Raw genomic sequence first — 21,070 nt, 5'->3', positions numbered from 1 at the left:
ACTGTTAGGAATCTACAACAAGGCTAAAGCACCAAAGTTAAATTGCAACATTAATTTTAAAAGTGAAGCTACAGATGTTTTGGCATACTGACGGAAGTTCAATTTGTAACGTTGCTTTCTATTACACTTTGGAGAATCATTATTATTTATAATATTAAACATGCAAAAAAAAACCCTAGGATCCTGGACAATTCTACAGAGCAAAAACTTGAGTGCCATTCCTAAGTCATTTTTTCCCTTACATGGTGGTAGGGGTTTGGATCTCCCTGCCTGAGAGGATGGTAGTGACACAAATCCTTGCCCCATTTTAAAAGTGCCTGGATGTACACTTGAACAGGTATCGGAAAATTGAACCATCACATACTGATGGACACAGACATGGCTTAATTTATTGTTTATTGTTAAATAATAGTACAGTGCAGTCTTAACACTGGTGTTGTGGGCAACCTTAACTCCATTATTATAAGCAACTCGCACATGATAGTATATCTGAAACTTCAGGAAAGATGGAAAGGTTTTGGAGAAGAGATGCAGAAGAGATCTGCTAAAGTGAATGCAGAAAAGATCTGTTAAAGTGATTACAAGGGATTGTGAGGATAGATTGGAGAGCTGTGCTTATTCTCCTTTGTCCGGTGGAGGTAACAAGGAGATCTGATGGAGAGATTTTAAATCACAAAGGGTATTGGCAGAGTAGATAGAAACTTTTCTAGCTTGCAGAGGGGTCAAGAACTAAGGGACATGGAAGGAAAATGACTGGCAAAAGAACCAAACTAAAATGAAGACTTTTTTTGTGTGCGTAACAAGTGATTAGGGTCTGGAATGCATTGTCAGAGGTAGAATTTTTGGAGAGTTCACAAGCCTCACTACATTCCTCTCCTTACAAGTATTATCCTTGGATAGAAAGATCAGACCTGTACACAATATTCCACAAGTAGTTCCACTCAGGGCCTATGTAATTGAACCAAGATACCTCTATTCTTGTACTCAAACTCTCTTCCAATAAAGGCACCACCTTCCCAAAAGTGGTCTCAGCGCCCCAGGAATCTAAAGCCCTCCTGTCTGCACCATTTCTTTAGCTAAGATTTTATTTCTCCTGTCCTCCTAGTTCTTTACTCACTGGTACTTGTCAAAGTGTGTAATAATATCGCCAGTGCCTCTTCAATAAAAACTCCTCCCTCCACATCATGTTCTCAGCAATGCATTTAAACCTCACATCTTGTTTGTCCCAAAACAAAAATTGGCTTTGGTAATAATATTTATTTTTACTTAGTGGTGGGGTGCTCCTTCTTGCTAATTTGTGCCTTTAGCTCCTCTACCTACATTGTGTTCCTGCATTGCCCAAAATAACAGTTTATTACCCTGCTTATCTAAGTTGTTTTCTGGCTGCGTGATATGTCCTTAGCTGTAGTACCTGCAGAAATAGTCTTTGGTTGTCCTGGTCTCGAAAGAACAATATCCATGTACCTGACCTTAATTTCTCCTGCTTGTTTGCTTCCCCTGCTTAAGTGCCCCCAAACCTTGGTGATGTGGACAGTATGCCCATCTTTTCTGCAGTCTTCTCACCCACAGTGCCTGTTATATTTGAATAACAGCAGAGGCTCTTCCATCACTATTTGGGGGTTCCTTTGCCTGCTTCAGCTGGAGGCTCATCCTCCAATCCCTCTATTACTATCCAAATGTACGTCGTTATCTAACCTAAAGGGTGTGACTGCCCTGGACCAAAATGTTCAGGTATATTAGTTCCACCATGCTGTTTTATGAAATGTGCATCTTGGACTCCAGTTCAACAATTCTAAACTGAAATCCCTTGAAACACTTCCTCCAGATGTGATTGCTTGGGATCATACTGCTCTCCAAAAGCTCCCACATGCTTCAGTTAAATCTTACCTGTTGACTGCCATCTCTCTCTAACCTGTACATATCCAAATAATTAGTGTTTAATGTTATGATTCATTTCAAATTATTTTCAAGGCTAATTATTTAACCAGTATGTATTATTTATTATTCCTAGCTTCTAGGTTATACTGCACTTTTTATACTTTTCTACATGTGATTACCGTTCTATATGTTCTTATGCATTGACTTCCTCCAAGCCTGACAGAATTTAAAATACTTGCACAGCAATGTTTAAACAAGTATTAAAGAATCAAACATAAAAAGTAGCACACCCTTCATTCTGTGTTGAATTCTTACTACTTTGCTGACAGCAGTCATAATCCGTTCAATTTACTTTGTGATTCCACTCTTTACTACAGCTCTGATTGAGGTAATAGAGAAAGAGGATTAAGGAATACAGATAAAGCAATCACAAAAAACAGTCAGCAACCCAAACAAAAATGCTAATGCAGCACTGGGACTTGTGTCGAGAGTTGTGGCATTCAAAAGTAGTAAGATTTCTTTAAACTTTTCGAAGACCCAGATCAAGCCATACTTAGAGCACAACACAAAAATATGGAAATCCTTAGCAGTTCATTCAGCATCTATGGAGAGAGAAGCAGAGTTAATGTTTCAAGTTGATGATCTTTTCTCAGAACTGGAAAAGTTAGAAAAAGAGACATGTTTGAGGGGAGGGAAGAAAGGAAATGTCTGGAGACCAAAGCGATAGGGACGACACAGATTGATGTTGGCTGAGAGAGGGTAGTGAAGGTGTGTTAATGGCAAATAAACGATACTTCGAGTATTTTCTGTTTTTATTGCAAATTTCCAGTATCTGCAGTTGTTGGCTTTATTATTTGGAGCACTAAATACTGTTCTAGTCCTCATACAGTTAGAAATTGATATAGCAGCACTTGGGACACAACAGGAAATGCTGGAAATAGTCAGCTGCTCAGGCAGCATCTATAGGGGGGAAGAGGGAGACACAAAAACAAACAGATTTTCAAGGTGGTTAGCAAAACAGTGATTAGAGTAATGGGAAAGATTGAGTGGAGTTTTCTTGAAAGAGAAGGCTTTGAGGAGAATTATGGAGGTTTTTGAAATTATAAATAGTTGATGTGGAGAGAATGTTCCCGTTTGAGAAAAAAATCCAAGTCGAAATTTTGTTTATGGAGTGATTAGAAAGTCATTTTTAAGGTAAAAAGCACAGTGGCATTCAAATGGAAACTGAATGAGTAGGAGAGAAGCGAGAAGAAAGATGCTCTGAAAAGCTGGGATGCAGTATTTGGAATGAGAGGAGACATTTAAAGTATAAACAGAAGACGGGCTAGTAAATCCAGATTATCTGTTTCTATGTGTTGCCTGCATGTAGCGTCACATAATGTATATTTACATCTGCCTTTTGATTCCAGTTTTCCTGCTATCCTAAGTGTACTTTACACGAAGATTATGGGAGGCTGTGGGAGAACAGGCAGTTCTGTGATGTGGAATTTATCCTAGGAGAGGTAAGACACTTGGCAATAATCCTGACCACAGTGCTGTCAGCATTGTTGCAATTTTGTCAATAATGAAAGATGAGATTTAAAATGGGTAGCACTGTAATCTGAGAACCTTGTCCTTTTCAGTACTGGAGTGCACTTGGGTGATTCACGTGATTTGTTGTCACTTTAGACTTCCTTTACCCAAGTTGATAATTTGTCTTAAAATGGAATATTAATTGTGACTGTATCTGATCATGTACCAGAAAGAAGAGCGCGTTAAAGGGCATATAGCAGTTGTCACAGCTCGAAGCAAATGGTTAAGGAAGAAGATTGCCCAGGCTAGAGACTGGCTGAAGCAGGTGGGTAACCTGTGAATGAATTAAAACACAACAGCGCTGCCGAAAAGCCACTGTCCTTGCTGTGTTTTGCAGAGCCAGTCTTACTTGTTGCTTAAAATTGCAACATTTGAAAGAGTAATGAAGATGTTATGCGTTAAATCTTGAGTAACATTGAAGTCAGTGGATAGAGAAAATGGTAAAAGTTGGCTGCCGAATCACTGACCCTATTTCGCACAACGAGGTGGATCAACTTTTCCTCCAAATCATCAATGTCACTAGTACACCACACAGATTATATATTTTTTCATTGTTTTTCTGTATTGTCTGGGTACTGATACAAAGTTTTCACTGCTGGGTTCTCCCTGTGAGCTCTCTCTTCCAGATATAATATATATGCTTTGATGTTTCATCCAAGTAACAGTTGTAACGTATGGATATTATCTTAATGTCAATTAATAGATTACCAATTATTTTCCAATGTTATGAATTTAATATTGATCTTAATATTTTCCCTAAATTCGTGTCCCTCCTGGCCATCAGAAAGCCAAGCAGGAGAATGGCGTTGAAGCAGAAACAGCAGGGACAAACCTGAAGCTGACAGGTTCCTTGCTTCAGCTGGAGGTTGTGATCCGTGAAGCTGAGGCACAGCCATTTGAGATACTGATGCAGTTTCTCTACACGGACAAAATCAAGTACCCACGGAAAGGTAAAGTTCCGATATTTTGCCAATAAATAAAGAACCCGCTAAAAATTTATTCACATTTCTTTAAAAAAAACTGCATGCTTAATTTCAGATTGCTTCTCTTTTAACTCTGAGATTCAGAGTTAGTTTAATCCATAGAATCGCGCGCGCGCACACACACACACACACACACACACACCATCCTCACGACACGGAAGCTGCTGCAGCTGATTACCTCAGAGGTGTTGAGGCAGGTTTGGGAAGGGATGGGAACAAAACATTTCAAGAATGGCTTGCAGAATTAATTCTCCATAATATCTGCTTTATCTTATTTAAGCAGAATATAATAGAAAACCTTGCATAGCTGTAATGATGTAGTTGTTGGACAGTGAAAAGGCATTTATTGTTCATTACTGTACTTCACAGTAACATTATTATTCCTGTTCAGTAATCTTGCAGTTTTTGAATAATGACCACATAGAGTGACGTTGCCATGATTTCTTAACAATCGGGGGTGGGGAGAGGAGGCCGGTGGGAAGGGGAGGGGACAAAAGAACCAGAATGAAGCTGTAGGGTTAAGAGCATTTTTTTATCTATGTTCCAGGTGAGTAAGAGTTTGCTTACATTCTTAAATGTGTCCATTTTTGAAGGCCTTTACCTAAGCTGAGAATATTAAAGTTCATGGTGTTAGAGCTTCCTTCTCCTTATACAGATACTTAAAACAAAAATCGGGACATTAATAATTGGGTGAGTATTCTGCTTAATCATTATGGGCAGTGGTGGTAGTGACTGGGTTTTTCCCCTTTACATATTTTATGATGACTGGAAAAGCTCGGGCTAGAGACTGTATGTATTAATCACCAAAACTTGCTCTAAACGGTATAATCATGGTTGAAGTATTTACACTGTATTTACCTTGTAGGTCATGTACAAGATGTCTTATTGATAATGGATGTTTACAAGCTTGCCCTGAGCTTTCACCTGGCTCGACTGGAACAGCTGTGCTTACAGTACATCGAGGCCTCAGTGGACCTTCAGAATGTACTCACTGTGTGTGAGAATGCCAACAAATTACAGCTGGACCAGCTAAAGGTAGGCAAGTATAGAGTGAAGACAGAACAACCAAATGGGTTTTCAAAAACGTGTTGTTTGCCACTTAAAATGACCTGGGTCTTGAAGTCAGTGACCACTAACCAGACAGATCTGGTGATCTCTGGATTTTCCCTTTTGTTGATTCCAGGGCATCCTTCAAACCCAACGACAGTGATGTTGTCAAATTGGCTAAGCAGCAAACCAGGAAACAAAATGTATGATTCTTATCTCACACCAAATATTTTATAAAGACTGGGGCATACAAATCAGTCAAAGAAAAGCGCTGAAACATTTTTTTTAATTCTTAAAAATATTTACTTTTGACATTTATCTGATGGAATTGCAATCCAAGCACTAACAATTAGTTCTTTTGGGCCAATAAGCCATTATGAGTACAGGCTTAGTGATTGTAAGCACAACAGATTTATTAAGTTGAATCCAGTAAAAGAGAAGTAATACCTAAAGATAACGGTCACAGTCAGTTCCTTGGAAGCCCTCTATCTCTCGACTCCTTACTTTAATACTGCTTTTCTTTTTGTTCTTGCATGATGATTAACAGCCTACTGAGCTATTTTATCCCTCTTCTCTACAGTACAGCTTTGTGTTTTATTTGTTATTAATCCTGCTGTTTTTTTTCTCCAGCTTAGCTACCCCAGATGTGAACCTTTCTGATACTCATTTCGCCATAAATGTCCTTGCTCCAGTCATGTAATTTAGCTTAATTTTTCTTCAACTCCGAATTCACTTCTTTTGAGAACCATCCTGTGTCCTGTTCCCAGCATATTTTCTGACGTTCACGGTGCACATTGTACACATTCCTGCTTCATTCTTTCTCTGCAGTCAGCATTGTTTTTAACTTAATCGACCATCATGCTCTTCTTCTTGACCTTACTCCATGTTAGTACAGAGTTAATGCACATTGTCATTGTTTACAATACTGTGCATATTGTGGTTATACACCAGATTAATATATACTGTAGTTGAGTTAACAATACATTACGAATGTTGCTCTCTGACCACAATAATTAAGATATTCAGATACACCAGAAACGTGTCTACTTAAGCTAATGCATTTAAAGTATTATACTATTGGTTCAGGCCACTTCCTACAACTCCATGATGTGGAGGGGCAGTGATTTCCAGACATTGACATTGCATCAACAAAATTCCATTAATTTTGCTGTTCTTATAGTTAACCTTTTCACCCACCATATTGGATTTAATTTAGCTTAATTGGCTTTGGCTCAGTTGGCACAACAGCTCCTGAGTCAAAAAATTGTGGATTCAAGTTCCACTCTGGAGACCAGCACCAATCAACAATTTTTGGGGCCACATCTCCCTCAGGAGGATATCGTGCCCTGGCACTATTTCAAAGAAGAGCAAAGGAGTCACTTTCACTATATAAGCTAATTCTTCTTCTTAGGCCATCCAGAGAGGATGGATCTTGTAGTCAGTATTTGCAAAACAAAGATCATTTACCATAGTACAACGCTCCCTCCCAACAATAAAGATTCACAGCAAAACTCTGGAAGACGTGAATCACTTCCCATGTCTTTGTAGTCAGCTCTCAGCAAAAACAGGCATGGATGGTGGGATTCACCATTGCTTTCAGAGTGCCAGTACAGTCTTTGGCCACCTGGGGAAAGGGGCATTTGAAGATGTAGACCTTAAGCCCAGCACAAGACTTAATGCCAAAGTTTATCTCTCAACCAATATTACAGAAGCTGACTGTTGAGTCATTATCACATAGTGTTTGTGGGAGTTTTCTGTGCACAAATTGGTTGTGCATTTCTGGTATTGCAACAGTGCCTGTATCTCTAAAGTAAACAGTGTGAGCTGTGGAGAACTTTGGAATTAGCAAAGCCTATAAAAGGCACCATGATCAACACTTAGTTGTCCCAGCATAGTTATTAAACTTTACAGTTGAAATCGAAACTGCTTGATTTCGGCATTTGCTGCATAAGTGTCTCTTTCACTAATATTTACTATTAGCTGACATGAGTTTGCTGCCTGTGTAATTTTTTTAAAAGAAGTTTTTCGTTCTTTTTGTTGTCAGTAATGGGTGGCACTTAAACTGAAGGTAAGTGATTCATGTTGTGTACAGTACTTAACTCGGGAATTTTTCAACTTTGGAGAGGCTAAAGTTATTTCTTCTTGTTACAGGAATACTGTCTGAATTTTGTGGTGAAGGAATCACACTTTAACCAAGTGATAATGACCAAAGAATTTGAGCATCTTTCCACTTGCTTAATTGTGGAGATTGTAAGAAGGAAGCATCAACCCCCAACACGGATACATTCTGATCAGCCTGTTGACATAGGTAAAATAAACTTCTTTCAAGCGGTTCTTTCTAATGCTTGCTTAAAAGGATTATAATTTTCTCCCTTTGTTCTTCACCACAGCCCCATTACAAATATCAACAAAATATTAAACAGGCAGTGCATTCAGACAATTTGCATTCAGCAGCCCATAATTGATTTGTACAATTGTTTCCAGGTTATCCACCCTATTTGTCTCCTTCATTGACAAGGGATACTTGATGCCTCTTCATATTTCTTCTTCATTATCTGTATGTTGGTGAAGGTTGGAAGGACTTGGTAAGACACAAGGAGAGAAAGAAGCAAAAAATGGGAGATTTGGTAGTCAGGAAGACTGAGTTTTGGTTTTAAGAACTAATGGACCAGAAGTAATAAAACATGAAGTTAGCTCAATTTGACCAAGAACACGTTAAATCTTTTGCACTGGTTATACTGGATAGAAGCAGAAGTAAATGTCTCTATTCCCTCACTGGTAAAATAGCTAGTCTTTCCTATATAAAACTATTGTGGGTTTTATTTTTAGTGATATCTGATACTAATGGATTAATTAAGTATTAGAAAAGATGTCTCTCCTGTCCAAATGGATTCCTTCATCGAGGTTGTGCCAAAGTCCTGGAACTTGGGAGTATCATCCCCAGAGGATTAAAGCAGTTCAAGAAAGCTGCTCACTACCAACTTCTCAAGGGCAGTTGGGGAGGGACAATAAACACTAGCCTTGCCAGTGACACTCAGATCCTGGAAAATAAATAGCACAACATAAATTGTATGAATAAAGATAGTCCCTAATAAATTGCAGAGGGAATTCTGAAGAAACCTTTTGGCAAGAGAGTGATTGGGATATGGAATCTGCTGTCACAAGGAGTAAATAAAATAAAACTGCAATGCTGGAAATTTAAAATGAAAAAAATAGAAAATGCTGGAAGCACTCAGCAGGTCAAGCAGCATCTATGGAAGGAGAAACAACTAACATTTCAAATTGAAGATCTTTCTTCAGAATTGGGAAAGAGAGGAAACAAGTTATTTTTAAATTGCAGGAAGGACAGGGGAGGGCTGGAAAATACAAAGGGAATGTCTCTGATTAAGGCAAGCCCAGAGTTACTGAGTGGATAAGGCATTAATGAAGTCATCTGGTTAATTGGATATGAGAGCAGCTAGAGAGAGAGAGAGAGAGAGAGCACCATGGAACATAAAAACTGTGAAATGCAGATCTGTAGGAAATGCCCTACAGATAAGATCATTGTGGTGGGGAGAGGAAAAACTGAGCCAATATTACAGATGGATGGTCTACATGAGAACTGGCCAGATCTGATACAAACAGGAGTAGTTCAGGTGAGTACAATTTTTAAGGGGAAACCAGCTAAGCGCATGAGTGCAAAAGGAATAGAAAGTTCTGTTGATGAGTTAGATGAAGAATGATGGGAGAAGACGTGTGGAGCATTGACAATGGACCTGTTGGACCAAATGACTTGCTGTGTGCTGTAAGTATGGGCTTTAGTGGCAATTGCAATAGTTAAGTAAACAAAAAAGGATCTCCAAAATATCTGATGACTTACTGATATAAAATTAAAACAGATCAAACCTCATTTCTGAACAGCATCCAGAAGGAGGAGTATGTTACTCACTGTCCTCCTGAATGTAGCACTTGTGGTTTATTACATTCATTGTTGGTTGAATAACTTTTTTATTACATTTGTCAGAATTCACCAGCTATTGTTTCTTGACCTTTTTTCTTATTTTACCATTAGGCACCTCTCTAGTCCAGGATATGAAGAGCTATCTGGAAGGAGCAGGCATAGAGTTCTGTGACATAACCCTACTGTTGGATGGTCACCCTAGGCCAGCCCATAAAGCAATACTAGCTGCCCGGTCCAGGTCAGTAACAATTGATACATTAACTTTCCCATTCCTTGCTTTGCAAATAGCTACTGCTCCTCCTTCTGGATGCTGTTCAGAAATGAGGTTTGATCTGTTTTAATTTTATATCAGTAAGTCATCAGATATTTTGGAGATTCTTTTTTGTTTACTTAACTGTTGCAACTGCCACTAAAACCCATCCTGTGGAAACAAAAGATATGAAAAGATCAAACACTTGCATAAGAGTGCCAGTGCTGCCTGTTTCTTGGGAATGCCTAATTTGGTTTTGTGTGCTACGCTGTAATTGTTCATTATCATTTGTAAACTGCTGAATGTGTACATGAACAATGTAATATTTGAATCATTATGGATCTCCAAAAGAAATGCAGTAGTTGAGCTTTCCCTGATTTTGCTGATTCCTTTTTCTGTTTGCTTTGTTACATGCATGTATACGTTACTGTGCACTTTTTGAACCCATTGTGGTCACACACAAGGTAAGGTTAAATGTAATTGTAATTTTGCCATATCCCTGTAACTGTATAATTACTAGTAACTCCATTTTCCAAATGTATGTTTAAAATTGATGTGCAAAGTCCAGCTCTTTCTTCTACTTACTGTTTTTATTTTAAGATACATTTGGTTTATTGCTCAATTTAAATCAGCTGACATGTTTTATAATGGTGACTCATGGCAGACCAAATTAAAAAGAAAACAAGAAGACAATTTCAGCTTTTATTGGAACTATATATCTATTTGCAAAGTGAGATTTTGATTGTACTTATCAGGGAGTAGTCACTATTCTCCATCAATGAAAGCCAAGTGCCCATCCTACAGTCCTATGGAGCAGCTGCTACTAATGTGAACATGAATATTTTGGCCAGGAAAAAAAAATGGATAGGTTTTTTTTAGAAAAACTAAATTGGCTCTGGCAAAAATCTAGGATTGACATAGGAGCTTCAAATGGCCTCCATCTTCACTATAAACTTTTATGGTTAAGCATTAACATCAGAGAATGGTATTTCCTCTGGACAAGTTTTTTAATACAACATACTGTGTGTCTGTGAATTACAATACAGCCTTAATATAATAGTAATGGTGCTCCTGAGGTTTCAAAACAGTTTATATTTTTGCACCTCTTGTATGTATTTTTCAGGACAAAAAATGGTAGGCATGAGCAGGAGGAGAAATTACACACAGGGCTGAGCCTGCAGTTGGTGTTTCTCTGTTTGGCTTTTAAATTGAAGAAGAAAGTGGGAAAACGGAATGAATTGGGAGGGGTAATTCCACAGAGTGGAAGCATTGAACTGAAAGAGGCCACTGGAGTGGAAGTCATAAAAAGGAGAGATTATCTGATGTATGGAACGTGGGGATGTAGAACTGCAAAGTGTGCTGAGGTCTTGTGGAGGTAATGCGAATGAGGGGAGAGGGGAAATTGGAAAGCACAAAGAAGAACTTCAAATTAGCTTGCAGAACCACGGAGCATTCAAAAAATACATCGTAACTGTAAAAGTTATTATTGGGTGGGTGGAGATGAAGGTGAGCTTTGGATCATGGAGGGTGAGAATACTGTCTTATAATTGAGACAAAACAGGCAGATGCCCAGTTGAGGCTGCAGTCACTCACGGTAAAGGACATCAATGTCGCACAGATAATCAGCTTGGATGATGATTGTACCTTCCAGCACTGGGTACAGAAAGAGGCCATTTGAGCTTTCATGCCTGGGCCATCTCTTTGTTCTTTCCTCCATGACACTGAATATTTCTTTCTTCAACTAGTATCCAATCATGTTTTTAAAATTTGCCATTCATTTGTTATACCTATCCTCTAAAAACATGCTTAATTTAAGTATGTCAGCCATTCTATCCTTCATGGAATTGTACCAGATCAGCTCCTCTTCAGACACTTATTCTTGTTTTTGATCCACTTAATCCTTACTTCACTAAAGCAGATTTTCCTCGGGTCTCAGAGAAAAGCCTGAGACAATTGGAACAATTTTTTTTGTCTAAGAAAAGTTACCAGTTCAAGTAAACCATGCAAATTGTTGTTTATCTTATTTTTCAGTGAAGCTTTAAACTGCTTCCCACCAGCATACTTCCAGGTTTTAAGTTGGGTCTAAATTATTTCCATCATGTCTGTTCAAAAACTGTCTCTAAAAGTAAGTTTTCCAGCTAATTGAAATATGGATCCTATGAAGTTTAACAAAGTAAGGAAGCGTAAAACACCCAGCGGTTAATGCGCTAGTTATGTAACTGATCAAGTAACTCAAAATTTAAAGACTGGTGTGCTCTCATAAATCTCACAATGTATCTCGAGTTGCAAGAATGTTCCTATTAGACTATTAGACTTTTTCGGCCTTTTATCTCCTGAGATTTGACATGTGGCCAATTTTTGTGCTGTTCACTTGCATCCTATTGAGTTCAGCTTGCTATATATATTTCGTTTTAGTCCCTCTTTAGAATACCCGGATCAAGGAGACTTTAATCAGGTCACAGTACACTACTTTCTGAGCAACCTATCAGGTTCCCAAGTGAAGGAATATCAGAGCGTGTAGCAGGCATGGCAGTGAAGAGTGTGATTGTTGAGAAAGATACGTTTGAAGGCTAATGATTTTAGTCCCTTTGCTTTTGAATTGTTTTATCCCAAATATAATGGCATTAATCAGTGACTGGTACATTGCTTTTGTCTTGTCTTTTCAAAAATTTATCTGTGTTTTCCCTCAGTGATTTGATATGTAGTAACCACATCATCATAGGTCTGATTAGTCATGTGGTTTATGGTTCCCCTACATCAGGTCTCTTGCCCTCATTAGTAACTGCATTTTGTGGTTGCCTCCTGCTCAGATAAGCTCTTTGACATCCCTAAATTTCCTTTCCTTCTGTGGCGAGGGAGGAGGGTGGAGTGCCACTCTTGGGTAAGCGCAAAGGAGCCCACTTGTAGACACAGGAGAGTACAGGTGCTGGAGGAACTCGGCAGGTCAGGCCACATCTGTAGAGGGAATTGGACAGTTGACGTTTCGGGTCAAGACCCTTCATCTGGACTGGCCAGATCAGACCAGTCCAGATGAAGGGTCTCGACCTGAAACATTGTCCATTTCCCTCCATAGATGCAGCTTGACCAGCACCTTTTGCTCCACTTGTATCCGAATTTGGGAGAATTCTCCTGCAGTGCCAGATGTGGCACAGTGAGAACCAACTCCAGGGCAGACAATGGCAGATGGATTTATTTCTGGAACTTGGGCTGTGAAAATGGCACGGGTTATATCATGATATCTTTTATATATGCCCAGTTTTAAAAGTTCTTATTGAATCTGGAAATGCCACAATAAATTAATTACTATTGGATAACAATGTGCTGTTAATCTTCCTTCAGCTTCACTTGTAATAATAGACTCCCAACCTCACCAAGCTGTAGCAGTGTGAGAATTACAAGAGAAATGTGTACAAGTTCGTGGGCAAAGCCATGGAAACCTGCTTTTATATAAAAACAGAACATACTGGAAACAGAAAAAGAAACGGTTAACATTTCAGGTCCCAGATGCATCATAAGAACAAAGGTTCTAAGACCTGAAAATATTACCTCTTTCTCTTTCTACACCTGCAGTCTAACCAGCTGAGAGCTTCCAGTATTTCCAGCATCCTGCAACTTTGTTGATTTCTGAAATCTGCTTTTGCAATTCCTACCCCTACCCCCACAAACACAAAACAGTTTCCCTTCCTCTGTCAGAAATTTTGCTTTTTCACAAAAATTTGTGACAGAATATCACAATATGTACAGTGTTGCCTCTGAGCGCAGCTGACTCCATAACCCGTCTGTGTGTTCTTCACACTGGGAACAATGACAGGCACAAAAGTGAATTGCATCGTCTTTGTTAATCATGTGCCTCTGAAGAAAGCTGGGCTGTGTGATCTGTAAATATTAAGGAATGCACTCTTTTTTTAAAAAATAAATCCCCAAGCATAAGCAGCTCTAGTTTTATTGAATTACATCAAAATTGATAATTTAACTTTTTTAATCACTTGGCAAATTTAATGATATAATTCAATCATAACAATATTCTTTTCCAAAATAAGCAAGTTAAACCACAAAACACTTCAAAATTATTTTTGTGAATTCGAGCCTATGATTTAACTGTAAATGTCCAGTACTGTGAACCTTTGGAATTGGTATTGGTTTATTATTGTCACTTGTACCGAGGTACAGTGAAAAACTTGTCTTACAAACCGATCTTGCAGGTCAATTCATTACACAGTGCAGTTACATCAAGTTAGTACAGAGTGCATTGAGGTAGTACAGGTAAAAAAAAATAACAGTACAGAGTAAAGTGTCACAGCTACAGAGAAAGTGCAGTGCAATAAGTTGCAAGGTCACAACAAGGTAGATCATGAGGTCATAGGTCATAGTCCATCTCATTGTATAAGGGAACTGTTCAATAGTCTTATCACAGTGGGGTAGAAGCTGTCCTTAAGACTGGTGGTACGTGCCCTCAGGCACCTGTATCTTCTACCCGATGGAAGAGTAGAGAAGAGAGAATGTCCCAGGTGGGTGGGGTCTTTGATTATGCTAGGTGCTTCACCAAGACAACGAGAGGTAAAGACAGAGTCCAAGGAGGGGAGACTGGTGTCCATGATGCGCTGGGCTGTGTCCACAACTCTCTGCAGCTTCTTGCAGTCTTGGGCAGAGCAGTTGCCATACCAAGGCATGATACATCCTGATAGGATGCTTTCTATGGTTCATCGGTAAAAGTTGGTGAGAGTCAAAGGGGACAAACCAAAGTTCTTTAGCCTCCTGAGGAAGTAGAGGCGCTGGTGAGCTTTCTTGGCCATGGCATCCACGTGGTTACTGATATCTATGTATTTACGTTTATCAGTTATTTTGAAGCCATGTTTCGGTCTTTCATGCCTGAGGATGGACAAGTTAATATCTCCATTGGTGAAATGGTACCAAGTCGACAAGCTTTTGAGTCACTCCTTCGTTATGTGTACTATGGTGAAGTCAACATGCCTCCAGAGGACTCTTTGTATCCTCCTTTGGCCCTAGGCTTGCTTACATAGCAGCACCTCCATCTTCTGTATGGGAACCTTGCACTTAATTGTTTTGTTAATAATTGTTTTGCCAAAGGAATGTGCAGAAAATTCAAGCAAATATAGCATTGCAAGTCATTAGGTTTGGGAAATAATGAGAAAGAGGTGAAAATACACGAATGATAACTAAAAGTGGGCAATCTCAAACTGATTTGTGGACCTGCCAACCTTATTGTCTCAACTTGTGCAATTTCACTTTCATTGATGCCCATGTAGATCAATAAAAGATATCACGGCACGGTAGCATAGCAGTTAGCTTGACGCAATTACAGCGCCAGCGATCAGAGTTCGATTCCCATCGCTGTCTGTAAGGAGCTTGTACGTTCTCCCGTGTCTGCGTGGGTTTCCTCCAGGTGCTCCGGTTTCCTCCCACATTCTAAAAGACGTACGGGTAGGTCAATTTGGATTTAAAATGGGTGGCGTGGACTCGTTGGGCCTGAAGGGCCTGTTACCACGCTGTAAATAAAATTTAAAAAATTTAAATTTAATTCTTTATGTTTTAACTTCTGGTATACAATCAAATAACACAAGTGAGTTAAAGCATAAAGAATAATTACTGTTGAGGAAAACTCTATTTCTGTCCACAAACCTTAACATATTTTGGGATTTCCATACCCCAACAGTACTGTTCCTGAACTCATAAATAAAACTTTGTGCCAAAACAGGATATTGGATATTGCTGCTTCAAAAATGACTAAAACTCCCAGGTTTTGGAAAAGAGCTGAAAAGATGAGAATATTTTGAATTTGTTGCACAGCAGAATCTCAATTTAAACTTACCAAATCCAAGGAACTAGATACCCCATGTGGAAGTGAAATGACAGGATGGGTCATCCAAACCTTTATCTTGAGTGTACTAATATCTGCTGGTCAGAGGCTGCCAAGGAAGATGAGGATATGGTAGAGGGGGGATGGGAAAATGGGCATAAGATTAAAGCTATACTTGGGTAATTACTTTAGCATGTATTAGGGATAAAGAAGAGCCGTGAATATTGCTAATTACCCTTTAACTTGTGTACTCACAGTAACAGCACTTCCTAAATCCACTAAACAGGTCAAGGGCAGCAGGCCGATTGGAACAACACCAACTGCAGGTTTTCTTTCAAGCCACACTGGCTTGGAAGTGTATCACCATCCTTTCATCCTCACTGAGTATAAATCTTGGATCACCCTACCCCAGCTGAATTTGTTAAATTTGTATCTCTATTAACCCTGATTTCATTGTGAGACAGGTTTCCTTGACATCACTCTTACAGATACTTGTTTTCAGCACCTTATTATTATGGCTTCACAAACAACAGACTGCAAGCATATTGTAAGCAGAACCTGGAAATGAATGTGACAGTGGAGAATGTACTGCAGGTGAATTATCTTTTTGGTTTTGTTGCAAATTTGCCATCATATCCTATTTAGATAGTCATCTTCACACTTCCGATGATTTTTTTCAATGGATTCTTTGAGGATATTGCAAGTTAACATTGCTTTTAGTTATTGCTTTTACCTAGATGAGATAATCTAAGATTTGTCTTTGTGAACTTTTTTTCTGGGTGGATATTATTTCTGTGAGCATAAGAGATTAACTATTTTTAAATGAAGTTGTTTTAGCAACATGACTGAATTCAGAGCTATAAAGTGGAGATGGATATAAAACAGTACATTTGTTTTATTTCAAAATACATAACAAAATCCAGTAGATTCTAGGATAAATTACGATTGCATGGTGCAAAAGTTGTGCTTAAATTGATTAAGGCCTGATTTGTGCATCAGATTTTGCAGCAAATTTAATTGTAATCAAATTTTGTTTTTCTTAAAGGAAAATCTTTTATTTTCCTCTGACTAACTACAGAATTTCCATTCTTGCAGTGTGTTTGATGAGAGTTTAATATGAAATTAGAGTACATACAAAATATTACTGTATCATTTGGTGTGTTTTTGTTTGATTTTAAATCATATTTCTGCAGAAAATTACCCTAACCACACTCTAGAAATTAACCACATTTCAAACATAAGATAATCTGTTTATCCCAATCATGAGCAAAATTAAAATCTCTCACTAAAACCACCTTGCTTTGGTTCTTGATCACCTAACTTCTGCATTTTTGCTTTCTGTTTTTTTCACACCTACTATCAGAAGGCCATAACACAACTCCCACTTTTATTACATTTTAATTCTGCCCATAATCTACAATGCCCACTTATGTCTCAATATTTCATCGCTTATCATTCCAATATCCCCTTGGCCTTTTAGCTGTCTTGGTCTTCCAGTATCTCCCTAAATTTGAGCTTCAAAAGTTTTTTTTGAAACCCAACAAACTCATTCTGATTATGGTGTAAAGTGCCTTGGATATTTTCTTAAATGGTGCCTTAATAGTGCCTTCAGTCAATAAAATTACAAATAATGGGGCTAAATAGTTTAAACTGTTTCCCTTTCTCTTCAGATTCTGGAAGCAGCTGATAAGACTCAGGCCTTGGATATGAAGAAGCACTGCCTTCACATTATTGTACATCACTTCACCAAGGTAGGTAGGATCCTGTTTGGCTCCATGGGAGTCTGTTGTCCTTTTATACCATCTTGGTTATAACAGTAAAAGTCTATACTTTCATTTGTGGTCAGACTGAAAAATTCTTAAACAAATTTGCAATGGATGTTTCTCTGTTATGATTGCTGTATATGTTACCTTGTGATAGCAATATGGTTTTAAGGTTGATTTTAAATCTTCCCTTCATCTTTCTGTTGTGCTTTACTGACTGCCTGCCCAGTACCAATTTTTGAAACTTCCTATAACTTAAACACAAACCAAACTCTTCTCAGTTGGCTCTCAACAACTTCCGGGAATGAATCCTGTTAGTGTTGGCTGGTTACTAGGTTTGTGTTGAGTTGTGCATATTCTCAAAGTTCTTGACACTGAGCATTTTACTCCACTGCAAGTCTGTCAACAACACCATCTTCAGGGTGCTGATGTTACCTGCATATCTTCCAACCTTTCCTACTTTTCTCACTGCACTATGAAAACTGGAGCCTCATCAACTCAAGGATTGATTTCTTCACCATTGTCTTCGGCACTCTCTTTGCATCTGCTCCTTGCTGACTACAGCTGACCCAGAGCTCCATGGGTAAATTTGTAAGGGCTTCCAAAGCCTATTAGAATCAACCAAGACTGTTATATTTAATCCAAGACGATTAACAGCACTTATGAAAGGGAAGGGACGATCGCACTTGGGTTCGAACATGCCTTCAGGCAGCCCAAAGATGAAATCCCCTCCTATTTTTGTGCACAGCCAGAATGTGATACAGACACGCAGAGGAAAGACTCATAATCATAAAATATCACTATTTATTTGGGCTAATGTAGCAAATATTAATTGGTATATTTGGGGCCTGGAATCATATGAATGATGCCCAAAGACCTCATCTGAGTTTACTGTGTCTAACTATAGTGACTTTGGTCTACTCTGGTACTGTGCAGGAAAATGGTTCACCTTATGGTGCACTGTTTTTGGTATTGATTGTGACCCAGATCTAGTCTAACTGCAGCAGATCGTAAACAGTGATCTTTGTTTCCCCCATTTACACATTTTCTTTCCTGTGAGAGATCTTCTCCGTCCTTTACTCCCAGCTCAGATCTCCAGCTTATCAAATTGATGACTTCTGTTTCACTAACACTTCTTTGTTACAGCTGTTTAAATTGTACGACTCATCAGTATGAATCAACCTGTTATTGTTTTTACTTGTCTGCCTCAGTATAAATCTCACCCCTCTGATCTGCCTCTCAGACAGCTCAAGCTAAGACAGAGTTGTCGATTTGCAGTACCACAAGTCCTGATAAAACATGGCAGTACATTAGAACACTTGGCCACTTGTGTTGATTGCTACCAATCCTACCCGAAATTAACCCTGTATTTCCCTCTTTGTTAAAATCCGGTGATCCCTGGCGTGAACCATACTCCAGTTGTGTTAACACCAGTCTTAAGTTTTGCTTCAGTTGCCAAAAGAATTTTCTATTATCTGTATGTGCACCTTGTAGGCTGGGACACTGGAATACTAACCAAGCGATCAGTTATACCTGTGCAAAATTTGGTCTGAAACTGCTGTTAGCAGCTGAAATCAGTAACTTGAAGTCACTTAGCCCAGTGTCCAGTATGCTTAAGAACCTTCATCTCAGGTTGTTTTGGCAAATGGGTTTCATTTTGACTTAATTGTGCCTAAAAATTGGATTGCACACATGTCTGGTGCACTAAATACATGCTAAGGTTAGCACTAATGCCAACTGTCACCAAAAAAAATTGGGAAGTGGAACCATCCTTGCTAGAAGATAGCATTTGCTCTGCACACTGAGGCATTAAAGTCCAACCTGTGCATTTTGTACAAACTGCTGTTTTCTGGGCTCACAACACCAATAACGGCACACAGCCTGTAGTGGAGATGATGGAATGTGGTGGGAGGATCAATTTCAGCTGCACTGTGGTGTAGCTGTGTTTGGGCAGAAGGAGCCGAGAACCAGAATCAGACCAGATGCACCAGAAAGTGAGCCTTGGCTACAATCTTGCCTCACGCCTTGGGTGGCCAATGCTTTTTTTTTCTTAATTTTATCAGTCGAAATAGTGACTGTTTTATTAAACGTAAATATGACCTTGCAACAAACCTTTACAGTCACACAGGTTTCAATGCTTTCAGCATGACCAACTATTTGTTGAACTGTGTGTTAATAACTCAGGTGTAAACCTCGGCTTTTTGATCCAATTTCTATTATTATGCAAATAAAATGCACGTTGCTAATGTCATTATTTGTGTAAGATGTGATGGAATGGCATCTAGTTAGGGTGAATTACACCCCAAACCAATTTCCCAGTGGGTGGGATTTCACTAGGAAGTGTATGAAGATACTACAAAACATGTCCACACTTGCAGGCAATGCAGAAATAATGCCCAAAAAAGGCGCAAATGAATTACTAGGCACATAAGTGATGACGTATTTCAGTTTATTTTCTGCAGCAGAGCCAAAAGAGTGCAGCTGCAATATCCTTCTGGCTTCGTAACCCAACAAATTTGAAACCACACTCTAAACAATGCTAGCAAGGCAAAGTGCTTTGGGAAGGTGGGCCCAAAAAGTGCAAGGTGAGAACTGCTGAGAAGATGTATGGGCTGAAAATAATGTGCCAAATATCAGAGTAGGCTAAGCAAAGGTGGGCTTGCACTAGAGTAAAATGCTGTAACATTTGAGTGAAATAAAAATCTGATGATTTGGAGTTTAATGGATTATTTACACTAATTCCTGATAGCGGAAAGAAATGTGACAAATATACATGGCACAGGATGCAAATACACTATTCTGTTCAGCATAGTTTAGTAAATATTGAAATTTCATCTGTTTTTGTGCTCATGCCTGATCAAAGAACCTCACTGGGTTAGTGCAATGACAATGTATTGTAGTTATTTGTGTGTGCCTGTTTTGTTTGATATTGTAATAGCTGCACTTAATGTGAAATAAAACATCAATTATAAAAGCTGAAAGTTTTAACAGTACATAAAAACCTACTTTATTTCATGATTAGGCAATCTGAATTTTTGACAGCTGAAATATTGTATTAATTCCTATATCTTCCCAGGGTGTGTGTCCATGTGATGTAAACCTTGAAGTGTTTGATTTAAATTTGATTTGACAGCATTATATTTTAGAAATATATCTTCCACCTAGAAATGTATCTTCCTGCTCTTTGGATCTTTGAAATCCTGCAAAAAAAAAATTAACATGCAGGCATAGCCTTTGATTGCCGCTATTCTTTCCCAGCAAAAGGAAACACATATTCTGTGTGGCCTCTTGTTTGTTCTTTCATATCACTAAATTACTGTGCAATTTTCCCAGGAAGTGCTAAACATAGCTGCCAGATTAGCAGCCTGCTACACCAAAATAAAAATGTATTTTTACATGCAATGAAATACGTTGCAAGAAGCAAAGGAGACGATTAACATTTCCCTTAAATCACTTTCCTCATGGCTCTGAAACAATGTCCTTGCTTTGATCAAATGTCTTACAGCCTGGGAATAAAATCAAGGAAGGGCATTCTAAGAATCTGACAGAAATTTGAGGCAGGTTAGAAATACTCAAGGTTATATGGTTGAGTAGAGCAAAAGTGGTTATAAAAACACTTTGCTTTACTTTGCGAAAGGAAAGAGAATATGTATGCAATGTGTGGAATATATATTTGTCCTTCTGCTGGATTTGTATCTAGCCTTGAGCCCTCTGGTTTTGCAAACTAAATTCCATCTCCAATTTCTAGTCAGTTCTTGTCTCCCAATATGTCATTTTCAACCAAATCAATATGCATCTTTCCTGTAATCCCCAGGTCTG

At 38.6% G+C, this 21,070-nt stretch overlaps 1 protein-coding gene across 1 annotated transcript in view; it reads left to right on the top strand.

The window, feature by feature from the left end:
* The window catches only part of lztr1 (leucine-zipper-like transcription regulator 1), a 51,591-nt gene that overhangs the window by 27,398 nt on the left and 3,123 nt on the right, over nucleotides 1-21,070 (top strand). Inside the window, exons 12-20 of the mRNA XM_052031950.1 lie at nucleotides 3,288-3,380; nucleotides 3,620-3,715; nucleotides 4,235-4,400; nucleotides 5,299-5,468; nucleotides 7,632-7,788; nucleotides 9,532-9,658; nucleotides 14,508-14,657; nucleotides 15,977-16,082; nucleotides 17,159-17,239. Of these exons, the coding sequence (XP_051887910.1) occupies nucleotides 3,288-3,380; nucleotides 3,620-3,715; nucleotides 4,235-4,400; nucleotides 5,299-5,468; nucleotides 7,632-7,788; nucleotides 9,532-9,658; nucleotides 14,508-14,657; nucleotides 15,977-16,082; nucleotides 17,159-17,239 (1,146 nt within the window). The remainder of the gene's footprint in view (nucleotides 1-3,287; nucleotides 3,381-3,619; nucleotides 3,716-4,234; nucleotides 4,401-5,298; nucleotides 5,469-7,631; nucleotides 7,789-9,531; nucleotides 9,659-14,507; nucleotides 14,658-15,976; nucleotides 16,083-17,158; nucleotides 17,240-21,070) is intronic.

This window comes from Pristis pectinata, chromosome 17 (assembly GCF_009764475.1).
Source record: "Pristis pectinata isolate sPriPec2 chromosome 17, sPriPec2.1.pri, whole genome shotgun sequence".
NCBI lineage: Eukaryota > Metazoa > Chordata > Chondrichthyes > Rhinopristiformes > Pristidae > Pristis > Pristis pectinata.
Note: the sequence above shows the minus strand (reverse complement) of the source record. Positions and strands in the feature narration are given on the sequence as shown.